The sequence below is a fragment of the Protopterus annectens genome, chromosome 2.part0, assembly GCF_019279795.1.
Source record: "Protopterus annectens isolate FY-2018-M chromosome 2.part0, PAN1.0, whole genome shotgun sequence".
Classification (NCBI taxonomy): domain Eukaryota; kingdom Metazoa; phylum Chordata; order Ceratodontiformes; family Protopteridae; genus Protopterus; species Protopterus annectens.
Genome location: NC_056728.1, coordinates 1,837,378,838 through 1,837,405,677, shown reverse-complemented (window position 1 = coordinate 1,837,405,677; position 26,840 = coordinate 1,837,378,838). Strand labels below are relative to the sequence as shown.

The window sequence follows — 26,840 nt, the reverse complement described above, 5'->3', positions numbered from 1 at the left end:
TCATTTTGGGGACTCAATGACTGCTTCCAGTTTGCAATCATCAGAAACTTTGTCAGCTACAGACCTTTGTTTTTTGCCTGCACTTCTGAGAAGTAGATTCAAAACAGCCTGCACTTCTGAGAAGTAGATTCAAAACAGTAGGGGCCCCAGCACCGTTCCCTGTGGAACACCACTGGTAACTGGTCTGCTGGTAGAGGTGGATTCCCCTATTTTGACTGTATGTATTCGGTTGGTGAGCCAGTTTGCAACCCACCTGACAGTGTATGGGTTAACCCCCAGCTTGGTGAGTTTTTCAATGATGCCTGAGTGGTGGATTATGTCAAAGGCCTTGGCCAAGTCTAGTTAGGCCGTATGCACAGATTTGCCTTCATCCAGGGCTTTGGTGATAGTCTCAAAGAATTCCACCAGGTTCAACAGGCAGGATTTACCTTTAACAAAACCAAGCTGGGTCGGGACAAGTGTTTGAAGGTCTCCTATATTCTTGTTGATAAGGTTCATGATGATTCTCTACATGGTCTTGCAGATAAAGCTGGTTAGACTAATGGGTCTATAGTTCCCAGGGTCAGTGGATTGCACCCCCTCCTTGTGCAAGGGGATGACAGTAGCTATTTTCCATTCAGCAGGGACAAAACCAGTGCTTAGGCTGTGGTTGAAAAGAGTACCCACTGGTGTTGCTAAACCTGTATTAAACCATTGAGAACGCAGCCTGGGATGTTATCAGGTCCCATAGAGGCTATGTTTCTGGCCTTGGAGAGAGCAGTGAAGACCTGCTGTTTAGCGATACTAGGTGGAGAATAGGTGGTAGGAATGTTTTGGGGTATATGTAGTGGGGACAGGGGGGAGAAGTTTTCAATGAACCTGTCTTCTAGTAGGATGGCTACTTCCACTGGTTTATTATATGTGGTACCATTCACTACTAGTTCAGCGCAAATCTGAGCTTTTCCTTTAAGGTTTCGTATGTAGCTAAAGAATGTCTTATATGGTTATCCTTGGCTAGGGATGCTAATATAGATTTGTTGTTAGCTTTAGAGGACTTTACAGGATGTCTTATTTGCTTGTAAAATCTGAGAAGGGTGTACTTCCAATTTTGAGATTGTTCCTTCTTGCTCTTAAACAGCAGCTTCTTCTTATTATATAACCTGTTTATGGCGGATGTCCACAACACAGGAACACGCAATTGAAAATGGATTAAATCCAGGTTAGAAGGTTCTGCTCACTTTAATAGCAGACACACCACAGATCAACTTAGCACTTTCATTCATGCACAATTGGACTTCATCAGAGTGGTTGAATTACGTTAGTAGGCACATTTAAATAATGAAAATCAGCCAATCCCAACACTGCATACATACATACATACAAATATTTCAAGCATGGGTATTAATGCCCTTCTAGCCTGCCAATATAACAAAACACTTATTTCCATAATAAGTGTCCAGGCTGTTCTTAAGAATATCTAAACTAGTACTTTGTTTAATGTAATTAGGTAGTCTGTTCCATGCGCCAGCTACTCTGTCAGAGAACAAATTAGTACACTTCTCATTCCTATAGAATCTTCTACATAGGTTGTCTGTTGATTCTCTAGTACTTTTTGATAACTCAACACATTCCCAGAGGTAGCTGTCTCCAAATGCCCAATATACTTGAATAAAATCTCCTCTTAGATATCTGTAAGAGACACTGTACAAGTTCAGATACTTTAACTTTCATAATAACTTAAATTTTCCCATCCATGGATGCCCTTGGTATATTTCCACTGTACTCTTTCCAGTTTACTCATGCTTGTCTTCTTAAAGGGTTTCCATATTGTTATTCCATACTCAAGTTTGGGTCTAATGTAACTAACAAACAATAACTTTATTATTTTTGATTTCATAGACTTTATAAATCTTTTTATGCAACCTAGAGTTCTATAACTATCATTAACCAATTGGTTAACATGATTAGAAAAGCTCGTATCTGAATCTACCCATATACCTGGGTCCTTAATAAATGAATCTACAGTTTCAATCATAGTGTGCTGTATTAAATATTCACCTTTCAACTTATGTCTCCCAAATCTTATATGTTTAGTTTTTGATGTATTTATCAGCATATTATTCCCTTGTGCCCAAATGGTGAATTTAGTCAAGTTATTTTGAAGACATGCCTTATCTGGAAAACATGTAATCAGTTTACCCAATTTCAGGTCATCTGCATATAGACTGTAGAACACCTCAGATGAAAAAGTTAGGTCTGAAAGATGCAATCTAAACAAGTAAGGGCCTAGGACAGAGCCCTGTGGGACACCCGAACTGTAACCAAGGATTCCACCTGTCCACTTGCTGTATGATGCTTCCATGTCCTATTTGTAAGCTATGCAGCTATCCATCTTATCAAGAATACATCAATACCTAGTTGTACTAATTTATTGATCAGAGTTTTGTGTATGACCCTGTCAAATGCTGAAGTTAAATCTATATAAATTACATCACAGCACAATTTTTCACTCATAGCTGTTATTGTATTTTTATAGAACATCATGTTACAGGTGGTAATAGATCTGTTTTCAACATATGCATGCTGGTGTATGTTTTCAAGTCCCAGCCTATCCAGTTCTGACAATAAGTTATCCAATATTACATAGTACATAATTGTTTACATTGTTAAAGATATACAACTAGAATAATGATAAAAAATCATAAAAATTGTATAATTGAACTATAAAAATATGCTGTAAAATATAGGTATAAAATAAATATATGTACATTACATACATTTAAAAATGAGTGTTTTGACACTAAACATTTTATCAAAACTTGTTAGCACAAAGTATACTAATGTACCTTCATTCATCCATATGAACCACTAAAAAGATTTTTATAAATGTATATTTACCTTAAAAATATATACAAAACTCTCAGTACCAAAATTCCAGTTAGACCAGATTAGCTGTCATCTTTAGAACACTTACAAAAATGCTATCATTAAGACCAGGGGCAACAGAGGCATTAAGCCACAACTGCCAAACTAATTATTTAAATTCTAGCAGAGTTTCAAAAATCTACATCCGTCAGACTTTGCTACCTTGTCAGTAACAAAAAACACACATTTTTTGAATTCAGGGTTTTGTATACGGTGTCTGTTTAGAGCATTAGTAGACTTGTTCTTCCTAATGTTATTTAAATGTTCCCGGATTCTCTTTTAACTTTCTATTAGTTTTACCAAAATAAAATGTGTCACATACTGTATACATGTTGCAAAATATACCATCCAAGAAGTATCATGATTACATCTACTTGGACATGCAAGAGTCCTATCATAACCTTCCACTGTAAAATATGATCCTTTGTAGATGTATCTACAACATCCACAAACATTCATACAATTAGGTCTAAATTAAGCATTATATTAAAAAAGTAATTAAAAGAGAGAATTCTTTTTTCACATTGTAGATAACTTTAAAACAAAGTAACATGCACAGCAGATATTCTTTATTATTCAACTGTCTACAAATGGGGTACTTTTGTTATACATATACCTTGTATTTTTCTGTTAATGGGCAAACTATGAAAACATTCCATATTTTGATTTTCCTGTTTGCAGCTGCAACATTTTCCTACAGAATGCCAGAGGGATTGAATACATGATGTGCAGAAGCTGAATATTGTACTATATGGTGTATAGGAGCTGAAAATCTTACTGTGTGGTGTATATAGGAGCTGAATATTATACTACATGTTATATATGAGTTTTATATTGTACTACACTGGCTGTGTTAGTCATAAGTGGCATGTGTACTTGTATGTCTCATTTGATCAAAAGCTATTCTGTTGACCATATTTTATCGACTGAACGACCGACCGATGTGCCGGTGTGAGATTACTGTTATAGCAGGGAAGGGAGTGTGTCCTTTTACTGCTGTTATGTTATCTTGGAGTTTGTAAATATATAATTAGTAGGTGATATGGAGACGCAGACCCCAACATAGGAGTTGCAGGGTCCTCCCTACAAACAACAGTGTTTTTTTAGTTTGCATGCTCCAAGGGTATGACTTGGAGCATGTGAGTTTGACTGTTGGTGTTTTTGTTTTTATCAGTTTGTTTCAATAATTTCTACTGAGATGTTTTGCAGAACCACTTATCTTAGATAAACCTATGTGTGTGTGTTTGTGTATGTATATATGTGTATGTGTGTGTGTGTATATGTGTGTGTGTTTTATTTATATATATATATATATATATATATATATATATATATATATATGTATATATGTATGTATATGTATATGTATATAAAATGACAAATAAATGTAAGACTTTTTTAAGTGTTTAGTTACAGCAGAAGCAATGACTATATCCATGAGGTCATAGGTTAATACTTATCTAATGGCCACCTTATAAGCTTAGCATTGCAACTTAACCCAGTTTTGTACCCAAGAACATGGACACCTATAAGGTGGGGTATGTTAGTAATGAGGTAGCTAATGTTTATGTGTTGGTTTATGTTAGCTGGGTATTAATTTACTTACTGTCAACCCCTGTCCATCAGAGACATGGGGACCAGACCAGGGCTGAATTTGTGATTTCTCTTTCAGTGGTCAAGGTTTTTTGAATAGGGCCAGGGATGAATTCTGCTTCACATGGATGGTGAGAGCTTATTCCAGTGCAGGTATCCTTTCAGACACAATTGGTCTCTCCAGCATGTTCTCTTTATGTTGCAGGCAAAGTTCTTGTCCTTGGCTCTAGTTTTTGTGGAGTTTTGTTTTGCAGATGTGCAATATATCCATCAGAGCTGGATATGAGGATGCCTTATATGCCAGGCATATATCGCCTCTTAGTAACCTGCTGGAGACTGAGTACAGAGATAGGGCCTTAAAGTGATCTATGTAGGACAGGGTGAGGAACCTTTGAGGGTGTTCCAACTATTGCAAGTGACCAGTTAGGTACATGCCAAAGGGGCATTGTACTGAATGATGGGTCTATAAGGGCTGAGTTGAGTGATACTATAATTTCCTTGGACCTGGATGCTATACCCTTGCTTACGAATATGGTGATAAAGAATGACTTTCTTATTGTCTTGGCTACATGTTGGTTGAAGGCCAGATTACTGTGCAGATATGTTCCCAGATCCCTGATTACAGGTTCAAGTCTTAAGGGTGTTTTATCGATGGAGTAATTAGCTTGGGTGGACTATTTCAAAAAGGGCACTATAATGTAGTTCTTTATGTTGAGTTTTAATCCATGGCTTTGGCACCAGTCATTTATTTGTGTTAGACCCTCCTTCAGGATAACAGTGTCATGGGAAGTCTGTGATTACTCTCAGTTTACAGTCATCTGCAAACTTGGTGAGCCAGAGGCCTTCCACGATCCTGACTTCTTGGGTCCTATCTGTGAACCAGCTAGCTATCCCATGAATTATGTAATGATTTATGCCTGTTTATGAGAGGTTGCCAGTAATATCTGACTGCAGTATTGTATCAAATGCCTTGGTCTGGTCAAGATAGGCAGTATACACAGTTTTCCCTTCATCCAAAACCTTGGTGACCCTTTCAAAGAAGTTTACCAGATTGAGTAGGTAAGACCTTCCCTTACCAAAGCCAAACTGGAATGGGTCCAGCGTCTGTCAGTTGTCAGTGTCCTTGCTGGTTAGTTTCATGATAATTCTTTCCATTGCTTTGTATATTAGACTTGTCAGACTGACGGGTCTGTAGTTCCTGGAGTCATTTGATGGTCCACCCATATGAAGAGTCATGACCATTGTGACCCTCCATTCACCTAGCATGTAACCTGTTTTGAGGCTATAGTTGAAGACAGCTTGAAGTGGTCTTGCTAGGTCCTACTTCATGCTATTTAAGAGGCAATTGGTTATATTGTCTTGGCCTATTGAAGCAGTGTTTTTGGCTTTAGCAAGCACTGCCAGGACCTGCTCCCTGTTTATAGTTGTGGGGATGATACTAGAAGAGATTTCACTGGGGGATAGTGGGGGGTGGGATTGTGGAGTGAAGTTAGAGCTAAATTTCTGAGCCAGTAGATTCCCTATGTCACCCTGATCAATGAAGATTTTGCCATTTATGATCGGTTCTGCACATGGCCGAGTGCTACGTTTAATTTTCCTGATGTAGCTGAAGAAGACCTTGCGATTGTCCTTAACCCTGGAGGCTATCCTGACTTAGTAATTGGCCTTGTTGGATTTTATTAGACCTCTTAGTTTCTTATTTAATTGAATCAGAGAGCTTTTGTCTCTGGTTGTCCTTTCTGATTTTGGCCATAACAATTTTCTTTTGCTGTTTGTGACATCCCTGCTCTGGGCCAGTAATCAAGGAGTCGTAATAATCATTGCTGACACTGGAGAGGGACTGTCACAAAAATGGATACACAGTATTTTCAGATGCATCTCTCTACATCAAGCACAATTTCCTTTAAAAGCACACAGGGAACACGCACAATCTGGGGAATAGGTTTCCCTCTCTCTCTCCAGGCCCCCAATAAGACTCCCCACTGGCACACCCTCTCTGTGAAACCAGTGCTCTGTGTCCCTGCTCCAAGTAGCTGGTACACACACTCTTTGAGATTTGATTTTCAGACAGACAGACAGACACACACACACACACACACACACACACACACACACACACACACACACACACACACACACACACACACACACACACACACCTCTGGGAAAGGCTGGCACAGATTTAATAGCTATGCCCCCCTGCCCAGACTCTAGGTACTGCCACCAGAAATCTCCAAAGCCAGCTACTCTAAGGCTGTTACAAGGGTACCCAATTATACTGAATAAAGCGAATACTAATACAAATGGTAGTGTCTGACCAATGCAGCAAGGCTTTCAGGAGCGGCCACAGTGTCCCCAAATAAATATGAATACTCTCAAAGGATAAAATATTCTCTAAAAGACCAACCACAATGAAAAATTTAAATATATTTAATAATAAGTAATAAAAGAACATGAAAATAGTAAACATTTATTTACAATAAACACTAGAGTTTCAATCACAGGAAATATTAAAAATAACACTGAGGGATAGATTCACAAAGATACAGAAAAACTGTACTTAACTAATCTCACTATATTTTCCTGACTGATCTAAAGAATTACTGTTCCCTGGTTGCTTTCTAAAGCAAGGCAAGATAAACTGCGTGAGTGGTCTTCCTTCTAGGTAAGTTTTCAAAAACATACTACTCTGAGTCTTCTGTCTCATCTAGTATTAAAACATCATTTCAGTGCTGGATTACAGAATGACATCACGTACATCTGGCTATCTGACTCTGGTTCCCACACTACCCACACTAGCCCTTTTGCTAGAAACTGAACCAGAATTTAGCACATATGTGTTACCATACACACAGAGCTTTGCTGAGATGTGGTATAGCATCTGGAAACTATAAAACCATTTCAAAACTTCCACCCTTCCAGGGTAGCAATTAGTTCACTCCTAAGGAAAATACAGTAGAATTTTTAGACCTGGTTTTCACAGACATTTCATCTCTGGCTGCAATCAGAACTGTAAGACACAATATGGCCTAAACCAGGTATTTTAGTTTCAGACTATTTTTAAATTTAGCTGGACTGAGGTTAACCTGTTCTCTTCCAGTATCCTCTATTACAATATATTAATTTAAACTGTTACAATACATTCTGACATGCAAGTTTATTTCTTTTCTGTCAAGCAGGACCCACTGTTGGTACATTGTCAACACAAGCAGCATTACAAATTCATTTTCAACACAATCACCGTACAAATCCGTTTGATGTACAAATGACATAATTCTTTACAGAATGCCAACTAGCTATGCTGGCATATGCCCTACTTCTCCTGGCATAGCTGGCAATATCTCACATCATCACAGTTGTATACACTGTTACCCTGGTATGGATTCCACCAGTGGGGTTTGTTTTGGTGTTATAGTTGGGCTTATGTCTGGTAGGTATGGCAGCCGTAATGCAGTTGTTAGCATGTTTGTATAAGGTTTCTGTGAATAATTCTGCATAGGTAGCTGTGTTCTTGGGGTTTGAAGGCTGTGAATGTTGATAAACTATCGTTTAGTAGGGTGTAGTTTGCTTTAGAATAGTTCCTACGTTTTATGGGTTTAGTTGGGTTTCCTGGTTTGAAGGAAACCACTTTGTCTTTCAAACTCACCAATGAGGACATGGCACATGGGAGGTTGCAATGTTGTCTCATATTGTTGAGTACTAGGTACAGTATGTTTGATCCTGCAATTGGAGTGCACACTACCTGGTCCAGGGTGTTCATGTTGATAAACTCCTGGAAATGTTGTGCCTGTGAATTAGAGGCACTTTACATTTCCCGGTTTAGAGAGGGGGTAGTTAAGGTCTCCAAAGAATAGGGTATTTGGTTGGATTGTGAGCACCTCTAATAGGTCTAGGTAAGAGTTGTGATCTTTGTGGGTCATAGAGGGTGACCTGTAGCTGGTTAAGACATGGTAAGGAACCTAGTCTCTGGAGACTTGGACATGGATGAACTCCAGGGCATCATCTTGTTTAACTAAGCTGGAGTTTTTGTTGCTAATGTACATTGAGACACCTCCACCTTCATCCTCTGTCTGTGCTGTTGTTGGCTTAAATGTGTTGAAGGCACTGTAGCCTCACACTTAGAGTACAGCACAGATGTCCACATTTTTCAGAGTGAGGAGAGCTTGTAGGGTGTGGATTTCTAACCTTGAGCAGTAACACATTAAGGTTGCTTTGATGGGGTTTTTTTTGCTATATTGGTAGTTTTCTTATTTTGACATTGCCTAAAAAAGGCCCTAAGAGGATGAATAAAGTTTTAGCCAATATCCGAATATTCAGGGGGACAGGTTCAGACCATCCTTAACAAAGCAATTTGGTCTGTTAACCATGTCCTCCCATGCTGATAGATATTGGGGTCCCCTGGAATGACACCAGAAACTAAGCCAATTATTAAAATCAGCCATTTTCTGTTCATTCTGTGACGTCATCCTTGGTGAAGGTAGAATGCTTCTCACCTGCCTGTGATACATATTCACAGAGATCCCCATTTGTTCTTTTCATATAGTCCAATGAGGTACATGTCGGATCATTTACACCTACATGGATTGTGATAGAATTATATTTGTTTCTGTGATGCAGTGACCCGAGTGTGTGCATGATATTGTGGATATTGGCTCCAGATAGGCAACTAATCATTATCTTTTCCTTATCCAACCTAGTGAGAGGGGCATCTCTGTGTGTTATACAGTCAAATTCCCTATGACAACACTACATAAAGTGTTTGTTTGTCTTATAGGTTTTGTTTTTGGAGGATCATTGGGTTTAGGGTTATGTGTGATAAAAACACCACTAGTCCACAAGGATCAACTGACAGCACAAAAAATAAAAATAAAAAATAAAACCGGACCACCAAGGTCAGTCACTTCTCTTTATTAAAGAGCCAAATAACTAAGCACTTTCACCAGGTACAACCACTGGCTTCTTTAGAGTAATTTGGTCAATTTACAATCACAACTTTAAATATCAAACTCCAATAACTAAAAAGTCAGTCACACATACAAAAATCATGACGTCATACACCTATCTTTCCTACTTATGTGTGATGATTGGTTTTGCTTTGGGTGCAAACATTCTCACACACACACACACACACACACACACACACACACACACACACACACACACACACACACACACACACACACACACATTTTGTTTGATAAGAACATGGAGGCTGACACTGTGCTAGCATAATGTATTATATGAAACTCTAACATTTAATATCTCTGGTGTGATATGCTGTACATCATTACCAGATAATTGGGTATCTTTTGATTTCTTCTTCTGCCTGTAAATTTATTCTTTGGTCACGCAGATGTCTGACTAATGTCAGTTGCGTAGAGTAGTGCATGCAAATGTTAAGTTCTTCCGGTGTGAGACACTTGGATATTAGCATTAAGACTGGCTTTGAAACTACATTAAGAGATGGAGTCCACAAGAACATGCCCCCTTTTGAAATGCTTGGCAGGTTCTGAATAAGGTATGAATGGCGAACACTGGACAGCTGTAGTGTTTGCATGCTGCTTACAAGGCTATGGCAGTGATGTACTTTGAGAGCTGTAGTGTTTGCATGCTGCTTACAAGGCTATGGCAGTGATGTACTTTGAGAGCTGTAGTGTTTGCATGCTGCTTACAAGGCTATGGCAGTGATGTACTTTGAGAGCTGTAGTGTTTGCATGCTGCTTACAAGGCTATGGCAGTGATGTACTTTGAGAGCTGTAGTGTTTGCATGCTGCTTACAAGGCTATGGCAGTGATGTACTTTGAGAGCTGTAGTGTTTGCATGCTGCTTACAAGGCTATGGCAGTGATGTACTTTGAGAGCTGTAGTGTTTGCATGCTGCTTACAAGGCTATGGCAGTGATGTACTTTGAGAGCTGTAGTGTTTGCATGCTGCTTACAAGGCTATGGCAGTGATGTACTTTGAGAGCTGTAGTGTTTGCATGCTGCTTACAAGGCTATGGCAGTGATGTACTTTGAGAGCTGTAGTGTTTGCATGCTGCTTACAAGGCTATGGCAGTGATGTACTTTGAGAGCTGTAGTGTTTGCATGCTGCTTACAAGGCTATGGCAGTGATGTACTTTGAGAGCTGTAGTGTTTGCATGCTGCTTACAAGGCTATGGCAGTGATGTACTTTGAGAGCTGTAGTGTTTGCATGCTGCTTACAAGGCTATGGCAGTGATGTACTTTGAGAGCTGTAGTGTTTGCATGCTGCTTACAAGGCTATGGCAGTGATGTACTTTGAGAGCTGTAGTGTTTGCATGCTGCTTACAAGGCTATGGCAGTGATGTACTTTGAGAGCTGTAGTGTTTGCATGCTGCTTACAAGGCTATGGCAGTGATGTACTTTGAGAGCTGTAGTGTTTGCATGCTGCTTACAAGGCTATGGCAGTGATGTACTTTGAGAGCTGTAGTGTTTGCATGCTGCTTACAAGGCTATGGCAGTGATGTACTTTGAGAGCTACATGCTGCTGCTGTAGTAATTCTAAACCTCATCACAATAATGGACAAGAGTTTATACTTGCAAGGAAATTTTAATTTTTGCAGCAATGTTAAGTAAACCCAACTTAAATAAGTTATGCAACAGGTAATCTTAGTAAAGCATAACTCATTTGCATAGCAGTATTTTAGTTCATATTTCTTAAAGGCATATAATAATAGTAAGAGAACACATAAAATCATATGTCTTACATTTGTGTCTTGCTCTTTGCAAAAGTTTTGATTTTCTGATACATCACTAAGGGTTACTGTCAGTTAGTAATGTCAAGGCATTAGCGTCATACTTTTTGTTCAGAAAAATATATGTTGATGAAAATGTTATTAACATTTTAGAGTATTTAAAAATTGTCCCTGATTTTTTGGCTGTTTACATTCCCCCCTTATTTTTGGACTTTTCCAGAATTCTTGATCAAAGAAATTGAGAGGTAAAGAACTACTATTGCTATTAAAGCAGAGTACATTTGAATGCCATTGTTAGTTTTTGTTATTTATAGCTCTGTTTGTCCAACATGGGCTGTACTTTTATAATAGCAGTTGTTGTGTCTTTTTGCTTTTCCTGGTTAGGGGTTGCCACAGCGGAACTCCGGTCCGCTAATGATTGGCAGTAGATTTTTACGTGCCGAGTTGCCGGCCCTGACGCACAACCCTCAACGAAGGTACGCCCATTCACGCACGTCTTCACACAGAAGACGCTTTAGCTGAGAATTGAACAGGACAACGTCTTACTGTGAGGCGACAACGCTACCGCAGCACCACCACCGCAGTTCTACTTTTATAATAGCAGTAAAGGAAAAGAACACTTAGCAGTACTGGTATTTTTAAAGACATAAGTGTATGCATGGTACCGTTTTCTCCATTGTCACCCTGAAGAGTACTGTTGTACTATATTTATTGCTTTCTCTTTTCATTGTATAGTAAGTCTTTCCATCAGCCTATTTTGATGACAGGGTACACACGCACACACATACATGTCATGTAAACAGTATCATCAGTAGCATTCACTGAGTTATTTTAGACATCTATTTGCCTTTGTATTGTTATCGCCTTACTAAAGATATATATGTATAAAAAAGGTCAAAATCGTTGTCAGCATTAGCTTTTTTTGTTTTTTTTTTTCCTCAAAATTTAAAATCTGTAACTTCAATGGTGTGCATGCAAGACCACCTTAAAATCTGACAGTTTAGAACTGCTGTCTTTGGGGATGTGATTTTTTTTCAATGTATTGTTTTTCTCAGATCATAATGCACTGTCAATCATGGAACTTTCAGTACAAGCAGAGAGGTAGTGCACCGAAAAGGAGAGTTTTCTCCTCTTTCTCATTGTCTTGAGTGAGCCTGTGTAGTTGCCCGTTTCAGTGCAGTTGCACCGTTTTGAAACATACCAGTTACCTGACTGGACTGTGAAGGACTCTTATGCAGTTGCTCTAAAGTATAAACCAGACTGAATTAATTTATGGCTTCTTCATTTCTTTCCAGTGATGCCTTGCTTTGTGGATTTTGTATAATTCTTGGATTATTTTTCTTTGTGCTCAATGCCCTTTGAGTTAACATTTCCCTGAAAAAATCTTTGGGCTTTTTAAATATTTTGCTGTAACATGTACGCATTTTTTTTTTTTTTACATTTTTTTAATCCTTTCTCATCACCCCCATGCTGTCTTTGGCTGCCACTTGACACTTTAATAGTGGGCCTCCAGACTCTCTGAGACATTGACATTGCCAATAAGGATCTAGTGGGAAGTTGTGATCATGGCACTGGAAACCATCATCTGTGTGGTAGGTTGGTTTGTATTCTTAGCTATAGGAGTGACTACAGCAATGTTATTAAAACACTGTCCCCCACCTATCCTGTTTTACCCTGTTAAGCTGTGCAAAGCTCCAGGTCTCTATCAGAGGCCACACGGCTGTCAAGTCTCCCCCAAATCCTCACTCCCATGACAGGAGAACTGCCATCAGCTGCTTCATCCTGTTCCCTCCTGGCTAGCCCTAATATAAGCATGTAATTTTTGTTGGAGAGAACGTCCAATATTTTTTTCTGAAAATCATGTCATTGCTTTTGTAGCTATAGCTACACTTCTGTCTGATAAAATGAGGTTCCTCATTGCATTGAGTTTATATTACGTGCTGCTGTTTATATTTATTTATTTATTTTATTTTACATTTGTTGACCGGGATAGTCCGACTGGATACATGTCCATTTTCAGCGGAGGCCCGGGGAGAAAAGCTCCACAGAGAAAAAACAGAAAACACATAGGTTTACAGGTACATAAATGAAAGGCATAACAAATTAACATTCTTTATGCTTTCCTTGGCATGATTATTGTATCAACAAGACAGTAAAGAATCCAGCTCAAAATTGCAAGTACAATACAAATTCAAGAGACAAATTCAAGAGACAATAATGTTACTATGTTCAAAAAGTTCTACACCATTGCAGGGTTCCAAGTGATCATGGGGAACCTGATTACATGATGCCAAAAAAGAGGAGAACCCCAGTTAGCTAGTTCAAGTAGAATAGGATTTGCTGTAGTTCAATTAGCAACTAGTCTGGATTTACACATGAGCATAGCCAATGTGCCTTAAAGAATTGTATAAGATGTTTTTTAAATTGAGAGAGGGAGTTAGTGAGTCTTAAGTAGTTAGGGAGGGAGTTCCAAACCTTTCCTATTGTATTGGCGAAGAGAGCATCGCCGCCCATATTATTGGATTTGATGGTTTGGACCAGAGATCTGTTGGAGGAGCGAAGACTACTTAGGTTAGAGTAGGGGTCAGTAAGTTATTCAGTGAAGGGGTTTTGTCAGGTTCCTTAATGATTTTAAATGCTACAGAGAGTTGGTTTAGTTTGAGAAGATTGGATAGTTCTAACCAGTCAAGTTTCTTTAGATTGTGGCAGTGGTGAGTTCTATAAGGAGCCCCTGTTATAAATCTGGCAATGTGATTGTAAGTCACGGATAGTTTATTAATATCATATGTTGAGGAAAGAGAATACAGGTGAGGCATAGAGAAGTGTGGAGAGGAGATGGAGTGCGATAGTTAGTTTAGCATTGGGAGTTAGGAAGTTCTTGATTCTATACAAGGATCCGAGTTTCTTATTTACAGCTTTTATGGTCTGGCTGATATGCAAGTCAAATTTAAGTTTGTTGTCAATAGTCACCCCTAGTAGTTTAGTGTTGGTATCGGGTTCAATTATGGTCCTGTTTTAGACTGAGCGGAGAAGGTAGTATTGTTAGCTTGTGTATTGTGTTGCACTAGAGGACGAGCTGAGGTGGGAAAGAATAGTAGTAACTTAGTTTTTGGGTTTAGGATGAGATTCCTCTCAAAGAGCCATTTTCTACTGTAGCAAAGCAGTGTTGGGTTGTTACTTCTAAAGCAGGGAGAGTGACATCTGAACAGATAAGGGTTGAGTCGTCTGCATATTGGATGCATATGGCTTTGGGGATGACTGAATAGAGTTCGTTTATGAAGGCGGAAAAGAGAAGGGACCTAGTATGGAGCCTTGGGGAACACCTATGGTATTGGGTAGTAGTTGAGAGAGCTTATTTTGCCATTGGACTGCCTGTTGCCTTCCAGAGAGATAAGCAAGGAACCATTTGAGGGCTGAAGTGTCAAAGTGGAAGGTTTCTAGCGTGGAGAAGTAGTTGGTGATTGACCATATCAAAGGCTTTTGACAAGTCAAGAAAGAAGCGGAAGATATTTTTCTGTTATTACGATTTGTATTAATTGAGTCAGTAAAAGAAAGGAGGGTGGTAGTACTATGGTGTGGTCTGAAACCATGTTGGGATTTGGTCAATAGGTTATTTAGGGTGAGGTAATGGAGAAATTGTTTATGAACACATCTTTCCATGATTTTGGCTATTGGAGACAAAATTGCTATGGGTCTGTAGTTGGATGGTTCGGTAGAAGAGCCACCCTTATGGAGTGGTATGACGTAGGATATTTTCCAGATCGAGGGGATAGTGGCCTCGGTAATAGTTCGATTAATCAGGATAGAGATAGGATAGGCTATCGCATCTGCTGCTATTTGTAAGTATTCCGCTGGGAGTTGGTCTGCCGAGAGGGTGGTTGGTTTGAGTTTCTTCAGTAAGATTCTGATGCAAGAGGTGGGGGTAGGCTGTAATTTAAAGAGGGGGAATGTATCCTCAGAAATGTTAGCTAGGGGAGAGGAAGGAGGGGGTAGTTGATTGGCTAGTGACTGGATAGCTTCAGTAAAGAAGGAGTTAAAAGTATTAGCTATGTCTTTTGGGTTTTTGCCAATAAGTGTCTCAGGGGTAGGGGTACCTGATTTACCGGGATGGAGGAGATTATTTAAGCCAGCCCAGAACTTTTTTGGGTTGTTCTGGTGTTTCTCTTGGAGGTGACAGAAAAAGTTCTTTTTGTCCAATTTACTGGCTTTTTTCGTTTCGTTTCTAAGCTGCTGGAATTTAATACGGTCTAGGGGTGCCTTGGTGGATCGCCATTTGTCCCAAGCTTTATCTCTAAGTTTAAATTTGGATTTAGTTTCCCTGGTTAGCCAGGGAGCTATATCCGCACCTTAGTTCTGGTAAGTCGGTTAGGTGCATGAGTGTCCAGAATCTTTAGGAATGTGTCAGTAAAGAATGTCACACTCTCATCAAGGGGCAAAGTTTTTAGCTTAGACCAGTTACAGGATTTGAGTTCAGCTACAAATTGGGTTGATACAAATTTCTTCTTATTTCTAACAAGTTTGTGTATGGGAAGGTTATTGTTAGAAAATTTGTGTTTTATTATGAAAGTGACGAGATGGTCACTAAGATCGTTGGGAAGGGTCCCAGTGGTATATTTATGGGTGGGATTATTGGTAAGAATCCAGTCAAGTATACTCTCTTTTTGGTGGGCATTTCCTACTCTTGTTGTAGAGATTATATTTTGGGAGAATCCACACAGGTTAATGGGTATGGGGTTAGTCTGTGCAGAGCACTGGGTCCAATCAATGTTGACATCGCCTAGTACAAAGGTTTCTTGAGGATAGTTAGTGGCTAACCAGTTTAATGTTTGTTCCATAGTTTCTACATTGTTCCCAGGTGGGATATAAATTACAAAAAGGTTAATACTTTTTTGGTTGTTTAAACATATTTTTAGGGCTATTGACTCTGCATTAGCAATTTTAGGTGGTTGGATAGGATGCATTATGATATTAAGTGAACTTTTGTATAAAACAGCTATACCGCCACCTTTGTTTGCTCAATCAACCCTTAAGATATTATATCCAGGTGGAAGAATTTCTTCATCTTTGGTGACTGGTTTGAGCCATGTTTCGGTTAGACACATAATATCAGGAAATGAGTGGCTAGCATGGTATGGAGGTTATGGAGTTTATTGTTGATGCTTCTTAGGTTGAGATGGAAGATAAGAAGGGAGGTAGTTGACCTTTGGGCTAAAGTTGGGGTGACAGAGTTCGGGTGAGGGTTGGGCCTGGGTTTGGGTGTATATCACCATCTTTAGTGATACATTTTATTAGTTGATCTAAGAGTTTTTGAAGTTTATATAGTATCTTTTGCCGTGTTTTGTTGTTGGGCCCTTTGGGTGTAGTTGGGTGAGGTAGGTACTGTAAGTACTTGGGGTCCTTAAAGGGCGATAAAGAGGAGAAGGTTTGTTAGGGAGCAGATTTGTGGCAATACAAGTTTGTCCCTTTGGGTAGTGAAATCCTATGAGTTCAAGGTTTTCATAGCTAGATAGTAAGTAAGGGATGATTATAAGTGGTAGTGTAAGAGGAATAAAAAGATTCTTTGTTTTTGACATATTAGGAGGCAGGATAGTATACTAAGATAGGTAGGTCCAAGAATTTGGATGATAAGTGTTAATTATATCAGTATCAGTCTTGTATACATTTGCTTTTCAGACTTAAATTACTGGCCTTTATACTGCTATGTGGGGGAGGAGAGGCGCTTTCGCAGAACAAAGTGCCAGATAATTGCTACATTATAAATGTAATGCCCCGGATTTACAGTACAGTATCCATTACATATGAAGGTTAAATAACAGCGTCATAACAAGCAAAATAGTCTGCTCTGCAACATCTGAATGACAGAAATAGCACATTGTTTATCTGTCTGCATCACTGAGGCTCTAGTTATTTTTCATTAGTAATTGCTGGTTTGCATTTTAAACAAAACATCAGCTTTTGGCTTTCATACTAAAGCTACAACTAGGCATTATCAGCACTTTTACTTCCCTTCAGTGGAAAACATGAACTCATAAATCACTTTTGTTCCTTGCTTACTCTTGTCAGAAAAATGAGTCACATAGCCATGTGATATTTTTCAGTCTTGAACTTGGCGCATCTTGTTCAATGACTTCTTGTGTTGTGAAACTGTGGCCTGGATTCTAACGTTCTTCCTTGTACAAACCCCTAACAAGAAGCATGCCTTATAATGATAACAGGCAATGAAATAAAAAGCTGAACCTTGATCTTGGAATATTATTACATGTAATATAAGTAACTTGTATAGTCCTATTATATATTATTACATTTGTTTAAAGTTCTTACAGAACAGAAAGGCATTTAGTTTACTTTATCTGTTTAGCTGTTTGTCAGCTTAAACACTTAAACAAGAAAGCTTATCACTGAGAAAGAACTGGCTGTGGACTGGATAAGTGACTTGCTTGAAGTCATGCACTGTATTATGAAAGTGGAGGACTTCAAAATGATTCCTGTTTACAAAATGAAGCTTATCCCCAGCTCATTACCTTGGCCATTGAGATAAATATTATCAGCATAATACAGTTTTTTAGCGTTTGTTTTATTAGACATTACAATGGTCATGATCAAAATAGGATAATTTTTATCAACAGTGTTTTATGACAAGCAAAGTTTTTTCAGTTTTGGGATGGTTTTCTTTTAGAAATATAATTCAGATAATCATAACTTATATTTCTCTCTCTCTGTCTTTCTCTTAATTGTGTTTAGAGTGTAACCAGTGCCTTTCTGACCATCTATAAGAACCAGGGTATCATAGGACTGTGGCGAGGAGTTAATGGTGCCGTACCACGTGTAATGGTTGGATCAGCTGCACAGTTGGCAACATTTGTCTCTGCTAAAGAGTGGGTGCAGGAGCGACAGGTAAGAACAGCTTTATTTAAGCTTGGGGCATGCTGTGAGTGGTACAGTTTTATGTTCTACGAAGTACATAACCTTTGCAACACAACTGTCCATTTACTGGTCCTCTTCACTGACTTTTGATTCCTCAGGAACCTCCAAATACCTGATTGCTGTTTTTTCCTGCTAGGTTCCAATCACTCCTGGTTGGTCTCAGAGCCCTCAAGGAATTTTGTAAAGTCTTAGCCAATGTCCTTCAAGGATGCATCTGCAGTCCTTACAAATGGGTTGTCCTGTCGTCAGGCAGCCCTTCGGTCGGCCGGATTCCAAAGTCTGGGTCTGGCCTCGGCTGATGTCGCACTTCACCCGACGTCATAGCTGCAGTTATTCGGGTATAAAGCGATCAGCCGACACCATCTTCCTAAGTCTTTCTTGCCGCGTGGCGCCCGAAGCAGAAGCTGTTCGCAAGTGCCGGTCGGTCAGAACCAGAGATTACTACTACCGAAGACTTCTAAAAAGCTAAGTACCCCATTGGGGACTCTTTCTTGCCTCAGCCGATGTCAGAAAAAGTGAATAACTGTTTAACTTGTGGGAAACAAATACCTCATAAAGATTTCCACTCTTACTGCTTACCTTGTTTAGGCCCAGACCACGACGTAGCAGCTTGTCTAGCCTGTGCTTCTTTCAACCGACGGACGCTTAGACGTCTGTCGGAATTTGCTGAGGAGTTTTTCGGCTCCGCTTTTGCTTACATTATGTCGTCGGATCCTCCGACTTCGCAAATTTCTAAAAAGCGCAAGGAAAAGGACCGACACTCGCGGTCCGCGGTTTCAGCCGAAACCGCGGTTAAGCCAACCGCGAGTGTCTCGGTTTCGGCTGAAACAGAGTCCACGGTTCTTCCTTTGGCCGAAAGCTTACCTCCTACCGAGGCCTCATCCAGCATGGTTGAATCTGCTACTGAAATCCCTCACGCTCTTGCAGGTTCTCAGGATTTATCTGATACTATCCCTTTGGATACTTCTACCCCTGCACGTGGAGCTGCTAGGCCACCTGCATCCATGTCGATTAAGGCCTTTGCCAGGGCTAAAGCAGCAAAATCTGCCAAAATTGTGCCTGCTAAGACCCCCTCTCACAGGCCTAGCTCTAGTTCACAAATGCTTAGTCTAGCAGAGGATCTCATTTCTTTGATCCGGGGATCCCAACCACACCCAGACAGGGCCTCTCACCCACCTCCAGAGAAGAGGCCTAGAGTAGAGCCCCCTGAGCCAGTTTCTTCAGATGACTCCTCTGTTGAATCAGATAATTCTAACCCTCCAGAGGGCCCTTTTTCTCCTTATGAAGACTCTGATGCTGAAGAGTCCATTCCTTCTGCCTCTCCGCCTGAGGAATTTTCCTTTGGGGAAACCTTGCATGCTATGAGGGAACAATTTCAATGGCAGGGCCAGGATTTTTCAGACTCTAGGAAAAGGCTTAGAACCTTTTTGCATTTGCCACAGCATAGGCCTTTAGCCATTCCTCCAGTACTTACTGTTGTGGATGATGCATTTAATGATGTTTGTACTGCTCCTGATTCTCTTCCTCCGGCCCTCCGGACACACATTATCATTTGTATAAGGCCCCTTTTGCAGATCCCGAAACTATCTCCCAGGGACCTAAGGCTATAGCAGCTACCTCTGCCAAAAACCCCCTCCCCTCTGAAAGGGAATCTAGGGCCTTAGAGAGATGGGTTAAAAAAGTTTACACTTCTGCTACTCTTTCAGCTAGGGCCTTGAACTGTCAATTCCACATGATTCAGTATCAGGAATTTATGTTAGACCAGTTAACTAAAAAACTGTCCTCGGATGAACCATTAGACAAAAAAAATCTGTTCATAACATTCAGCAGGTCAGTAATCATTCTCTAAAATGCGGCTATGATGCACTGGAGGCTTCCTTTAGATCAGCCATGACTGGTACAGTGATCAGAAGACATGCATGGTTAAAAGAGCAGTCCTTACCAGACCATGTTAAATCAAAGCTCCTAGATGCACCCATGGATAAGCTCAATCTGTTTGGCTCCCCTGCACAGCAGGTGCTGAAGAAGGTGGAAGAGAAAGCAAAATCTGTCCAGACAGTCAAGGATTTCTTGCAGGTCCAGCCTCCAAGGTTTAGCAGGAACTGGCCTTCCAAGAATTGGTCCTTTCCAGACACCTCCAGAACTCAGAGAGGCAGGAATAGGCGCTCAAGAAGCAGGGGTCAATCCAGAGGTGCCTACAGGGGCCGTCAGTGGCAGGCTAACAACCAGCGAGGTACAGCCACAGATCCAGCCACCTCCACTTCCACAGGACAATCACAGTGACTTGGCTCTGGCACCGCCTACCAGGGGACAATTAGAAGCACCCTTAGGCGGGAAGCTAGCCTTATTTTCAGTAAACTGGCATTACATCACAGGAGACAAATGGATTTTACAGACAATAGACCAAGGTTACAGGTTTCACTTCCATACTCTACCAAGGAAGAGAGGAATGCCAAACCTACCTCCAAATCAGAAGACAGAAGCTCTAAAACAGATAACTCACTTACTAAGGATGAGAGCTGTAGAAAAGGTACCATCTATGGAACAAGGGCAAGGATTTTACTCCAGACTCTTCCTGGTACCAAGAAAAGAAAACCAATGGAGACCTATTCTCGACCTGTCCGCTTTAAACACATACCTCATTGTTCCAAAATTCAAAATGCTGACCCTACAGCAACTTCTTCCCATGCTGGGCAAGGAGTCTTGGCTGGTAACTCTAGATCTCAAGGAGGCATACCTGCACGTCCCCATACGACCAAATTGCAGAAGATACCTCAGATTTCTTGCAGGATCAGAGCATTATCAATTCTCAGCATTGCCCTTTGGCTTATCTACTGCGTCCAGAGTATTCACGAAATGCCTGGCATCAGTAATTGCTCATTGCAGGCTTCAGGGAATTCAAATCTACCCTTACCTGGACGACTGCCTGTTACAAGCGGACAACAAAAACAAATTAACAAAAGACTTGAAAAGGGTCATTCTTCTACTGCAAGCCCTGGGATACACAGTCAATATAAAAAAGTCAAGGCTGATACCATCCCAAAGGTTAACCTTCTTGGGTGCAGAGCTGGACACATGAAAACAAATGGCATTCCTGACAGTAGAAAAACAGGAGCAACTCCCTCTCTACTTCATGGCATTAACAAAGCAGAACCAGCTAACAGCAAGAAAAGTCCTGCAAGCCCTGGGTTACATGGCATCCTGCATAATATTGATTCCACATGCCAGACTACATATGAGAAAGTTACAGTGGTACCTAAGGAATTTATGGTCTCAGCACAAGCACAGCCTAGAAACCCAAATTCCAATAATTCCATGCCTGAAACAAGAATTCCAATGGTGGGCTCAGGCTTGTCAATCAAACAAAGGACTACCCTTCCACAGCACTCAACCAAGCCAGACCATCACAACGGACGCCTCAGACCTCGGTTGGGGGGCGCACATGCTGGACAAGTGCATACAAGGCTTATGGACTCAAGACCAGCTGCACCTACACATAAATCAAAAGGAAATGCTGGCAGTAAAACTGGCAATTCAGACATTCAGACCATTTCTCCGACAGGGTCAACTGTTGATGAGGACGGACAACACCACAGTTATGTGGTACATCAACAAACAGGGAGGCACACATTCATACCCTCTATGCCGGATGGCAATGGACCTCTGGAATGTGGCCCTGAGCTTCAACATTCAGTTACAAGCAATTTTTGTGCCAGGAAAAGAAAATATACTAGCAGACATCCTAAGCAGAACTACCACGGATGCCCACGAATGGATGCTGCATCCGGACATCTTCAAAACCATTACAGGGAAATGGGGACTACCAGAAATAGACTTATTTGCATCCCCACACAATCACCAACTGAAAAAATTCTGCACGAGGACGTACCACCCACTTGCTTGTAAAGTGGACTCCCTATCTTTCAGTTGGAAAAACCTGACAGCTTATGCATTCCCACCTCTTCCTTTGATGCACAAGGTGCTATTGACGATCAAAGAAGACCGTCCAAGGATCATCCTGATAGCTCCAGACTGGCCAAGGCAACATTGGTACCCATTACTGAGGAGTATGTCTCGGGAACAAATATGGCCTCTGCCCCTAGTTCCCTTACTGTTAACACAGAACAACTTCAAAACCCTGCATCCAACCTGAAAACACTGCAGCTGGCTGCCTGGAACATTGCATAAGACCAAATAACCCAGCTTTATCTCAGAGGGTTAAAGACATTATCTTGGAGGCTCGCAGGCCCTCAACAAGAAAAAATTATTCAGCAAAATGGAAAAGATATCTCATTTGGAGTACTGCAAAAGGAGAAAATGTGTCAATGGTAAACATAGCTAACATCCTGGAATACTTGGCAGAGCTCTTCCACAATGGCCTGTCCTATTCTTCCATTAAGATTCATGAATCAGCTATTTCAGCAGAATACAACTTGGATCCTCCAGTCTTCTCACACCCTCTGCTCAGGCAGTTTCTGAGAGGAATTAAAAATGTAAAACCACCTAGGAAGCCACCATTACCAGCATGGGACTTGAACTTTGTGCTAGAAAAGTTGACACTCCCTCCTTTCGAGCCAGCAGCAACAGCAGAATTACAGTACTTATCATGGAAAACTGCTTTCCTGCTTGCAATCACTTCAGCAAGAAGGGTTTCAGAACTACAGGCATTAATGGCAGTACAGCCCTTCCTGATCTTCCATCAAGATAGAGTGTCCATGAGAACTAATCCTACTTTTATGCCAAAGGTGGTCTCCAGGGTATCTTTAAACCAGGCTATCCACCTGCCTACATTCTTCCCCAACCCACAGAACAGGGGAGAAAGACTGTTGCATACCTTGGATGTACATAGACAATTACGTTACTACCTGGAGAGGACCAAGAGCAATAGAAGAACTGACCAGCTACTGGTAGCATATGCAGCAGGAATGGAAGGAAAAGCAATTTCAAAACAGACAATCTCTAAGTGGATAGGAAATTGCATTAGATTTTGTTACTCCAACCATGGGAAGAAAACTCGAGAAAACATCAGACCTCACTCTACAAGGGCTACAGCCATTACCACAGCCTTTTTACGAGGAGTGGCTACCAAAGACATTTTAGAGGCTGCTACTTGGAGCTCCGTGCATACATTTGCCAAGCATTATAATTTACCCTTATACTCCAGATCCCGAGAAGGCTTTGCCACTGCTGTTTTACAAGGGATCTTAACTACACCATAATGTTACTACTCCGCCTCCCCCAGTTTAGCTATGGTATTCTACCCATTTGTAAGGACTGCAGATGCATCCTTGAAGGACATAGTACAGTTTTGTACCTACCATAAATGTAGATGTCCGATAGGCATGCATCTGCAGTCAGGATTACCCTCCCTCCTTCCCCTCTGAGGTACTCCTAGGGTATTTACCCATTTTCTAGCTAGCTGGGGGAATCTATTATGGTGTATTTGTTTGTATATACATGTTTATTTTTATTTGCTCTCTCTTATTTGGAAACTTTTGCAATTATCCAAATTTAGCCTTCCTAGAGGGCACCTGGCATCTTGGGCAAGAAACACTGAGGAAGATGGCGTCGGCTGATCCCTTTATACCCGAATAACTGCAGCTATGACGTCGGGTGAAGTGCGACATCAGCCGAGGCCAGACCCAGACTTTGGAATCCGGCTGACCGAAGGGCTGCCTGACGACAGGACAACCCATTTGTAAGGACTGCAGATGCATGCCTATCGGACATCTACATTTATGGTAGGTACAAAACTGTACTTTCCTCCTGCTTCCGAATGGTCAATACCTTTATATACCAAGGGATTGCAAGAGATTGAACTAAATGGTTGCACCACCGTGTGCCCACTTTTAACCTCTCTTGATCTGCTGACCCCGCAACACTGGCATTGTAGCCCATCTACAGGATGGATCACTCATTGGTGAGCCAACTCTCAGCATTTTCTTCTCCATCACTGATTACTGACATCCCTAATTGAACTCCTGAGTGTGTCGTCCTTCAGATGAGATGTTAAATTGAAGCCCCATCTGCTTGAACTGGTGGTAGCTCAGGTGCATGTAAAAGATCGCTCTGCACTACTAAAAAGAGTAAGGGAAGTTCCTTGATCCCTTGGCCATATTTCTCCTAGAAATATAAATACCACCTCAGGTCTCTCCTGAAAAGAGGCTACTAGCCTAGTGGTACTAATCCAGTCAACAAAGGATAGACAGAGATAAGCAAGTCCTTTAGCACTGTACTTTATATTCATAGCCCCACTCAAAGGACAGTTTAACCCCCAAGCATAGTTGTAATCTTATTCCATCTATTTTTATTCTCCTTATCATATCACTAGAGGGTTTTACTTTGCAACAGACCCTTCAGTGCCTTTCATTTTTTTCCATTCCATTTTTTCTTTGGCAGAGACTATGAAGGTTTTACCATCCTTATTTTTTTAATTCCGATCGCACGTTGCTTCAGAAATTTTAAGTTAGCCTGCATGACATATGGAAGACGGTATACTTTTTGTAGAGTTCACTGTTGATCACCATCCACTATGTTACATCTCAAGGCTGTGTTTTAATGAAGCATGTATAACAGCTAAACTGAATTTTTTTTTCAAATAATTTGTTTTGGAGAGATTGCTTTATGAAGAACAGGGATAAGTTATGCTGGAAAACGTCATAAAGAGGCTAAAAATTGCTGGTATAGCTTTCTTCCACTTTGCCATCTGTCAGTAGTTACAGCTGTTAGCAATGCCAGCCTTTGGTGAAATGATATTAGTGTTGCCCCGCTGTACTCTGCCCCCCCCCCCACAACACATCCCCCCATTTCCTCCCATCCTGCCTCCCTACACCATCTAGATATTTATTTTCTTACCTTTTCTCAGATTTTTTTCTTACACTTTAGCTTTTTCCGGCATCCTTTCCACATACCCTAACCGGGCAAGATTGACCTGTAGAGATATTTCAGTTTGCTGCTGTGAGATATACATAAACAGCATGCCTCCTTACTCCTGCCCCAAAAAGATAGCTACCCACATGTGTGTTTGATATCTGATTGTACTTTCTCACAATCACAGTAATGTATACCAACTTGTTGCACCTAAACAGCATACTGGTCCTACACAAGGTACAACAACCATACGTGCACACATCAGAGGTTTGTGATGAAGGTTAAAGAAATAATGACTTCACTGTCCTCACCCCCAACGCAAACTATTATTTTCCTTCTGAGCAGATTTCTGAGGTTTGTGAGGAAAACTAAAGAAATAATGACCATACTGGCCATAGCCAACTGACAGGTTATAGCGACCTTCTGAGGACACCTCTTAAGTTTGATTTTGAGGAAAATGAAAGACGTAATGATCATACTGTCCATGCTACACCAGCCTTCTTTGCATACCTCTGAACAGGGTCAGTTTTATACTAGATGAAGTTAAGGACAAGGGCCACTATTAAGCCTGTGCCATGATCCACTCGTACAGTCTGGTCTGTATTCTGTGATACGTCTTGTACTGTAATTTTGAAAAACAATGACTTTGCTAACTGTTTCTTTTTCACTGATACCCAGAAGACTTATCAGTGATAAACTTTCCACACACACATACATAGTGACACTGCCCATGAAAGCCAGATGCATCGCAAAATGCACTGGTTTTATACACACACACACACACACACACACACACACACACACACACACACACACACACACACACACACACACACACACACATATATGTACACACACACACACACACACACACGCAGGCACACACCTATCTAGAGACACTCTGGAGAAGTGCCAGCATCCTGCGCACATGCGTAAAGAACACAAAGAGTCTGGGAGGACATGCAGAGCCACACAGAAGGAGTCATGGTCATGAACTCAGCCATTGCCATCTGTTGTGAGATGGCAATATTACTCACTGTGCCATTGTGTCAATGGTAAGTTACTTTCACATGCATTCATTTCCTACTAGCCCACCAAAGATGGCCACTTACCATGTGCCACGTAAATGTTCGACCAAACACCAAAAACAGGCAAATTCCTTCAAGAACGTCTCCAGAACCAAGATTAATTCACCACGAACCAGGAATACAATAAAATGCTAACGTTTATTAACGCAATTCCAAAACTCATATGCGTTTTCGTCCTATCCACTGAACTTCATCAGATATTTCCATACATCCATAAATTCATTTATATACATCCTACTTTGTCACTTATCCAATCAAAACCATCAATTAAATTCAGATACACAAATCAACTTGTCTCTATAAGCTCATGAATATTAAAATTATTATAACTTGCTTCTATGTCTAAAACACTCAGATTCCTTTTAATACATAATTAATAAATTCACATTAAAACACTTTAATTTATATCTATTGAATTATCTAAAATTAAATGCATATAAATATTAAAGGGGCTAAATTCATATCTCTGTTTATATATAAATCTATGTGTATAAAAATAAATAAATAAATTAACAACTTCACATAGAAAAAGGAGTACATAATTGATACAACAGCACCACCTATTGATCAAATATTATATTTCACTTAAAATTACATTTTAGCTGCCTTTAACTTCAGTAGGGGTAAAATTGATATATGTTCGTTTAATCCTGGATATTTATTTCCTTCTAATGTAATTTGCTACTTTAGTTCTTTGTACCCTATGGTGTCCTCCCATGGTCCCCCCCCTAATATTACTCTTTATAT

General features: G+C 40.4%; 1 protein-coding gene across 1 annotated transcript in view; it reads left to right on the top strand.

Annotated features, from left to right (window-relative positions):
* SLC25A34 (solute carrier family 25 member 34) overlaps positions 1–26,840 on the top strand; it is a 332,838-nt gene that overhangs the window by 168,920 nt on the left and 137,078 nt on the right. Inside the window, exon 3 of the mRNA XM_044061868.1 lies at positions 17,953–18,105. Within this exon, the coding sequence (XP_043917803.1) occupies positions 17,953–18,105 (153 nt within the window). The remainder of the gene's footprint in view (positions 1–17,952; positions 18,106–26,840) is intronic.